At 45.0% G+C, this 7,859-nt stretch overlaps 1 protein-coding gene across 4 annotated transcripts; it reads left to right on the top strand.

Annotated features, from left to right (window-relative positions):
* The first annotated feature begins 1,087 nt into the window (after positions 1-1,087).
* LOC109773246 (splicing factor U2af large subunit A) lies at positions 1,088-5,466 on the top strand. Of its 4 annotated transcripts, none has more exons than XR_012183136.1 (11): positions 1,088-1,257; positions 1,708-2,183; positions 2,799-2,867; positions 3,247-3,317; positions 3,432-3,517; positions 3,633-3,653; positions 3,737-3,796; positions 3,887-4,504; positions 4,608-4,746; positions 4,873-5,114; positions 5,203-5,466. XR_012183136.1 is itself a non-coding variant. In XM_045229159.2 (11 exons), exons 1-11 carry the CDS (start codon positions 1,171-1,173, stop codon positions 5,338-5,340), a joined length of 1,833 nt encoding a protein of 610 aa, XP_045085094.2. In that variant the 5' UTR covers positions 1,088-1,170; the 3' UTR covers positions 5,341-5,466. The 4 variants fall into 4 exon arrangements, 2 of the variants coding, with proteins under 2 accessions (XP_045085094.2, XP_020187533.3); XR_005757970.3 differs by having other exon boundaries at positions 1,705-2,183; XM_045229159.2 differs by having other exon boundaries at positions 5,047-5,114.
* The last annotated feature ends 2,393 nt before the right edge of the window (positions 5,467-7,859 follow it).

Genomic DNA, 7,859 nt, shown 5'->3' with positions numbered 1-7,859 from the left:
ACATAGGTAATGTATAACCAAATGCCATGTTTTACATGTTGACAGAACTGCTGCCAACCAAACGCCAAGCATCAAACTGCCCAATGGTGGAATGCATGCTACCAAACTATTTACATACCATTTTTTTAATCGGTATTCACTCAGCCAGGCCCAATGGTGGAATGCATGCTACCAAACTATGTACCTACCAGACGCATCTTAAATGAGTAGTTGCAAATGTTTCAGAAAAGGTCAACCTGTCAGAAAACAAGCGGGTGTGCAAGATAATCGAGCGACACTGGGGAGCATGTGGCTTTGTTTTCTTGCCGGTCTTCGGATCCGGTGGCCGCCGCACGACACTCTCTTGGGTGGCGTTGGTGTCGATTATTGCGGCTTGTGTTTGGTGTCTTTCAGACGCCTCGGTATCGTCGCTTTGTGGCGGCCCGGTTCATCGGCTCGAAAAGCATCCTTTTGTATGCAAAGGTGCTCCTCTAGATCTTTGTACGATGGCAGTTCCTCTCTTTCTTCAGCGTTGCCTCGGCTGCGGCAGAGGACAATGGTGGATGACATTTCGGCATGGCACAAGATTCTACTGTAGTAAAATTCCAGTTTTACTACTCGCGGAGTCTTTAGTGCGATATTGCAAGACATCTATGTCTGTCTCTTGTGGTGATCACATATGTACTCTTTGTAATCTGTTTGTCTAAGGAAATATATGTGGTTAATAAAAAAAAGCCCCGATGCAAAAAAAAACTTAAATTACACTTACTCGTAAGCTTTTGTGTCTGAAAAATCCGGGAAAAAATAGGGATGCCATCGGGTTGCCGTGAAACCATGTATTACTCCCTCTGTTCCAAATTACTTGTCGTGGTTTTAGTTCAAAACGGAGGAAGTAGAAATCAGGGGGAGAGCGGTCCACCCTTAGAATTCCGCTCTCCCAGAATTTGAATTCGGTGTCGGTTCCAACACGACGGTACGAGTCAAAGTCAAAAATCAACGAGCGAACCGCCTCCGGAACCGACCTGGGCCGTGTCTGACTCCGGGGCCCGCACGTCAGCCACCCCCGCCCCCTATATACTCCGCCCCGCCCAACCAACCAATCGACCAGAGCCCCTCACGCGCGAACCGACCCGAAGCCGCCGCCGCCGCCAGCACCGACCGAAACCGACGCGCCGCACCCCGCCCCGCCTCATGGCCGAGCACGACGCGCCCCTGGAGTCCGGCGCCGCGAGGTCCCCGCCGGCCAACAAGCGCGGCGGCGAGGCCCGCTCCCCCCAGGTGAGAAGCGCTCGACCGACCGGCGCGGTATCTTTATCTGCCTGTTTATTTTTCGCGCATAGGGTTTGGCGGATTCGCCGGAGAACAGGGGGTTTGGGTAGGGTCGGCTCGAACCAGTTCGGTTTCTAGATTGCCGCGCGCGTCATGTTCGGTTGCGGATTCTAGTTTCGCCCCCCAAATTAGTGCCGGACCGTGTTTTCAGTTCTGGTCTGCGCCCTTGAAAACTGAATTCGGGCCTGTTTTGTAAGCAGTTTCGATGCTCTAGATGCATTGGGTTGTGATATGGGATTCCAAGTTCAGGAGCATATAGTTTTTGTTTATTTTGTCATGTGTGATGTGAGTAGCAGGCTTGGTAGTTATCATTCGTAAGTATGTTTATCATACTAGCAGGCCCTGATTTTTATTTATTTAAATATATCTGACGGAGGAATTCATCTTCTTTTCCAGCAGGATGCGCAGCCTCACCAGGAGAGGCCCTCGAGTTCCAGAGACCGAGTCAGGGAGCGCGATGAGGACAAGGACAGGGAGCGCCACAGGCGCCGCGGGGAAGACCGAGAGAGGTACCGGGACAGGGAGAGTGTCCGTGAACGCGGTGAAGGGAGCAGGGATCGTGAGCGCCACCATCGCGACCACCGTGAAGAGAGCAGGGATCGTGAGCGCCACCATCGCGACCGCCGTGAAGAGAGCAGGGATCGTGAGCGCCACCATCGCGACCACCGTGAAGGGAGCAGGGATCGTGAGCGCCACCATCGCGACCACCGTGAAGGGAGCAGGGATCGTGAACGCCACCATCGCGACCACCGTGAAGGGAGCAGGGATCGTGAACGCCACCATCGCGACCACCGTGAAAGGAGTGAGAGAAGGGAGCACCGTGACTGTTCCGATGACCGTGACAGCCGCCGGAGCTGTGATCGTGACGCTGAAAGGTACCTGGTTCTTGATTTCCGTGATGTGTCTTATGCATTTTGTTGCATTAATTGATTCCAGCATTGTGTGCTTTTAGTTGACTGCTGGTTAAATATGTTGAAATCTATTCATCCTTGTGCTTAGTAGGGAGACGTTTTTATTTTCTGAAAAGTTGGCAAGGTGTATCATTTGGTTTAGGGTAGATGTTTTTTGAGTTTTCTAATTTTATCTACAGAAATTATTCACTGTACTATATGGTTCTACACCATTAACATAGTTATTAAACTGTACATGGGACAGCCCCACATGTCATTTCATGAATTACAGGACTGGTAAATGTAGGCAATTTTGCTGCTGTATAACCATCTGGTAGCTGCGATGTTTTCTAGTTGGTTGGTGCTGTATGCAGTGGCGATCTTTACTTAGCAAAGCAAAACAGTAATTATAATAGTGATAAGAGTCGTGAACTAATTATAATATCTGCTTAACTTTTTTCTTGACGCAAATGAATTAGGTTTCCCTTGAAGTGTTGATGTGCAAACAATTCTGTATTTCTAAGCACATTTTGCAAACCAGAAAATATCCTATGCAGATTACTCTCTTAAAAAAATCTGATCTATGTTGTGATAATGCAGAAGGGACCGTGATAGAGATGGCCACAGAAGGCATCGCTCCCGCTCCCGCTCCCGTTCGGAGAGTCAGAGGTATGTGCTGGATGCCATCGAAAACTTATTATTTGTATTTTGGCAGTTTGTACTGTTAATAATACGTATTAAGTTTGCTTGTTTCCTCTGAGTAAGACAATTGACATGTGTTTGGTATGGGTTAGTTTTTTTTTTTTGGTATTGTTGGTAAGTTGACATAATGTACCATGGATGATATCCGCAAATTTGAACTACCTTGACTTGGTTTTTTGCTGTACCATGGATGATATTCGCCAATACCCCATTTAGTTGACGCAGGTGTCTAGTCTTGCCTGATTTTTCTTTATTATATGTATATATATTATTGGGCGCCTTTAGTTTTCGTACAGCAATCTTCATTTGCTGGATCGCTTACTAATGTCTTCCTGTATTGAAACAGCAAACGCATGAGTGGATTTGACCAGGCACCATCAGAAGCCATTCCTATACTCGCTCCCACTGCAACCCCAGGTATGTGGTGACAGAAAATGTTGTATGATGCCTTACAATAAATAATCACTGATGTTTGAATGTCTCTATTCTAATAATTCATGTTATTAACAATTCTCTGTTGATGCATTGCAGTTCAGATACCTGAACTTCCTGCTGCTAATCCTGGGATGTTTCCGAACATGCTCCCAAACTTGGTCAATGTACCTGCCCTAGGACAGGTGACTACTGTGCTCCTTTTAAGATTCATTGTAGCTAGTACTCAAATCATGGATAACTGCCTCTGATCTATTACTAATTCTTTCTTCTCTTTGCATCGATCCACTTGCTATGCAGCCACTAGCCATGACACAACAGGTATGTTTGAGTTTTTTTTTCTGTGTGCTTGAGATTTATCTTGTTCTGTGATGCATAATCATGTCTGACCACTCTTTTCTTAGGCTACTCGGCATGCTCGGCGTGTTTATGTCGGTGGACTTCCTCCAATCGCCAATGAACAGGTAATTGCCTTGAGTAGCTTGTTAGTTATTTCTTGGCATCTCTTTCTCTGTTCGCAGTCCGTGCTAAGTATTTTGTTCTTCTTTCTGCAGACGGTTGCTGTATTCTTCAATCAAGTTATGGCTGCTATCGGAGGAAACACATTTGCTCTAGGTCATGCAGTTGTTAATGTATACATAAACCACGACAAGAAATTTGCTTTTGTTGAGATGAGGTCTGTGGAGGAAGCAAGCAATGCAATGGCCTTGGATGGTATAATGTTTGAGGGAGCACCAGTGAAAGTTAGGAGGCCGACAGACTACAATCCTTCCCAGGCAGCTACATTGGGTCCGAGCCAGCCGAACCCCAACCTCAATCTTGCTGCTGTTGGCTTGACACCTGGGGCAGCTGGAGGTTTAGAAGGCCCTGACCGCATTTTTGTGGGTGGTCTACCCTATTACTTCACAGAGGCTCAAGTGCGGGAGTTGCTTGAAACTTTTGGACCTCTTCGTGGATTTGACATTGTGAAGGATAAGGAAACTGGCAACTCGAAGGGATATGCCTTCTGTTTGTACAAGGATGTGACTGTCACCGACATTGCCTGTGCTGCTCTGAACGGTATCCAGTTGGGTGACAGGACTCTCACAGTCAGGCGAGCAAACCAAGGAGCAGAACCTAGGCCAGAGCAAGAAAACATCCTCCTGCAGGCACAGCAAGAGGCGCAAATGAAGGTACGACTTTATTATAGTTCTTAGAAGACGTGATCTTATAAAATGAACAATTAGTTTATGAATATAGCCTTCCACTTTCTGACTCTGTTTGCTTTCTGAGCAGAGACTCGTGTACGAAGTGGGCGGAGCCCTAGCGACAAAGGTGGTATGCCTGACCCAGGTGGTTTCAGCAGATGGCCTTAGAGACGACGAGGAATACAATGACATACTGGAAGACATGACGCTAGAAGGACACAAATATGGTAAACCATCATGCGGCCCTTACTCCAAGCTCTAACATGATCTGTTTTATCAATGTGTTTGCCTCTTTGCTCAGCTACTGAATCGGTTTTCTTCTGTGTGTTTCTTTTTGTGTGTCTGTTTTGTAGTGCCACATAGTACCATTGCCGAGTCTTTTATAATCCGACCTCATGCGAAACTTGCAATCGGGCCTAAACTTACAGAAGACGCTAATCTTTTTCACTTGGATTTGACTAACCATATGTTCTTTTCTCTTCCTTTTTGTCACGTGTGTATATGTTCTTACTGATTAACGTGGACAGGTAACCTGGTGCAAGCCGTGATCCCACGACCCCATCCCAGCGGTGATCCTGTCGCTGGAGTTGGCAAGGTGAGTCCTTACTTCTGTGCTATTCAGCATCTTTCACCGATTTTGCTCACCAAAATTTATCCATTCTGATTCTGGGTCTGCATTGCAGGTGTTTTTGGAGTATGCCGATGTGGAGAGCTCGGCCAAGGCAAGGATCGGGATGCATGGGAGGAAGTTCGACGGGAAGGAGACGGTCGCCGTGTTCTACCCCGAGAACAAGTTCGTTGAAGGAGACTACGACTATTAGACGATATATCTATATTCAGCAACGTAGTTGCTTATGTAGTTTAAGCTTGTGATATTCAGATTTCGGATACAATGTAGCAACATATCTTCCTGAGATTTTCTTATTATAGTAGTAGTTCGTACAAAATTTCATGGTGGTGGTATGATTGTTTCATCGCATAACCGACATCCTGCATCGAGGTCTGATTTTCATTTTTCTGTTCCACTGTGTTGGAAATTTCATGAATAGACCTTGTTAGATTAAAGGCTTGGCACATATACGATAAATAAATAAATAGAATAGTATCATTTGACAGCTTGGCCATATACACTAAATAAATAAATATTAATTGACAGTCGTAAAGTATGTGTTGGTTTCTTCAGTAATTTTCGACTGGTGGGTAATTTTATTATTTCATCAAGTTTGAATTGCTTACAATGTGTGCCACGTGGTAAATTTTATAACAATTTATGAAAGTCAAAGGAGAAGTTTGTTTGCTCTCGGAACTAGCTAGAGCTAGAAAATTATTTGGGTTGGGGTTTAACTCGACCTCCTCAACTACGCTGAGAACTCGCATAAGCAAAAAGGAAGCCAAAATATAGAAGTATTTCCAATGGCTGATTGATTAATTAATCTTTCCAAATCTAATCCTGGTTCTTTGGAACCATATAAGCCCAACTCCGACTAAGAAAAAAAAGTGAACCGCCTCCAGTATACAAAATGAACTAATAAACTTTGTAGCTGAATATAGACGTGAATTCTAACTCCCACATGATAAAAACTTGAATTGGGCCACGTGAATGATTTTGCTGCCACAACGAGTATACAAGAGAAAATAAAAATGCTGAATCATTTTATGTTGATAGACAAGATCGTGTGACAACATAAGTATTGAATCTTTGTCAGAACCTTACTATTGCTGAGTGCAAGCCTCGAGTACCAACATCTATTGCAGCGTAGTTGGTGTTGCTGTGGAACTACTGTCATTGTCGGTGTGATATTCAGATTTCTGATACAATTTTTAGAAGGGACAGAGAGGGATTGGCGTAATAGATGTTTATTGCTTGAGCCTCATGGACATATATATAGGAGTACACGATTTACTTGGAGTACAAGACAAGCCAAAATAATTCCTAGTCTATCCTATATTTTCAATCTAATCACGATACTCAACAACAATGTAGCAACATATCTTCCAGAGATTTACTTGAACTTTGCTTGCTAGTATAACTACCAAAAATGCCCGTGCGTTGCAACGAGAAAATAATTAACGTGAATTTACACTACTAGAGAAAACCTTATACACAAAATCTTAGCAGCAGCGCGGTACAAAAAGAAGTGCTACTGCTAATTAGCAGTAGCGCGGTCAAGAAAAACCCGCTACTGATGCAAATTTAGCAGTAGCGCGTGGGGCCTAAACCGCGCTGCTACAAAAATCGACCGACAGTAACCAGCAACCTAAGTTTAGCAGCAGCGCGGGGTCACGGTGCGCGCTACTGCTACAGCAATAGTAGTAACGCGCTTTTTGCTCACGTCGCTGCTGCTAATTTTGAAATTGTCCTCACGGTTGGCCCTGTTTAGCAGTAGCGCGTGTGAGAAAAGCGCGCTGCTGCTACGCTCTTATCAGTAGCGCGCTTTTGCTCCCGCGCTACTGCTAAGTCGCAGCACCCCACCACCTTTTTCCACCCACCCATCCTCCCCTCCCCCATCTCCTCTCCTCCCTTTCCCCTACCTCCCATCCTCCCTCTCTAACTCTTCCTCTTCCTCAATACTTCTCCCCCCATTACTCTCCCTCTTCTACCTACCTTTCTCTCTCTCTTCATTACTCCTAGCTAACTACACCACCTCCATTAATGCATCTCCTTTCTCTTTTTCCTTCCCCCTCCACTAGTTGAAGTTGTCTCCTCCCAAATTAGCTAGCTAGGTAGATGTAGCATTTAGTTAAGTGACCTATTTGCCCCCTAACTAGATCTATCTTTGTCAAGAAGAGCTTTGTGCACTTTTGATCTCCCTACATCATCATCTCCACCGTGTGCTCGATCTCAAGATAGAGGTGATTAAAATTTCATGCTTTTGCAAAATGGAAATATGTGTATGTGTGTGTGATATGATAATTGGGCAATATGATGGAAATTGTGTGTGTGGCATGAGTTGACGCCAAATTGTGCTTTTGAGTTGCCTATGTTTTGCCGAAATGTCGATTTATTTCCGTTTCGGCGAATTCCGGGCAAACTCTAGATCTATATGCCCTATTTTTAGGGAAGGTCATGCCGGATTTTTGTATGACTTTGATGCATGCACGCATTTTTATAATCAATTTGTTTATTATTACCGTGCAGACGTTCATGATGGTCAGTGGAACGATGGTGGACAGGTGGTTGCGGTCGGCGGTGCAGGACATGAAAGAAAATAACCGGACAGAGGTTTTATGTCCGTGTCGAAAATGCAAAGGAATAGTTTGGCTCGACCCCTATGACGATGGTCATGTCGAAGCGCACCTGCTCATGACTGGTTTCATGGATGGCTATACTCGGTGGATA

The sequence above is a fragment of the Aegilops tauschii genome, chromosome 5 (assembly GCF_002575655.3).
Source record: "Aegilops tauschii subsp. strangulata cultivar AL8/78 chromosome 5, Aet v6.0, whole genome shotgun sequence".
NCBI classification, from domain to species: Eukaryota; Viridiplantae; Streptophyta; class Magnoliopsida; order Poales; family Poaceae; genus Aegilops; species Aegilops tauschii.
The sequence above is the reverse complement of the archived record's forward strand: the minus strand, read 5'-3'. Positions and strand labels throughout refer to the sequence as shown.

Coding starts and splice junctions, on each gene's coding strand:
- LOC109773246 (XM_020331944.4), top strand. CDS start 1,171: ATGGCCGAGCACGACGCGCCCCTGGAGTCCGGCGCCGCGAGGTCCCCG. Junction 1,258..1,704: donor GCGAGGCCCGCTCCCCCCAG/GTGAGAAGCGCT, acceptor CTTCTTTTCCAG/CAGGATGCGCAGCCTCACCA. Junction 2,184..2,798: donor TGTGATCGTGACGCTGAAAG/GTACCTGGTTCT, acceptor GTGATAATGCAG/AAGGGACCGTGATAGAGATG.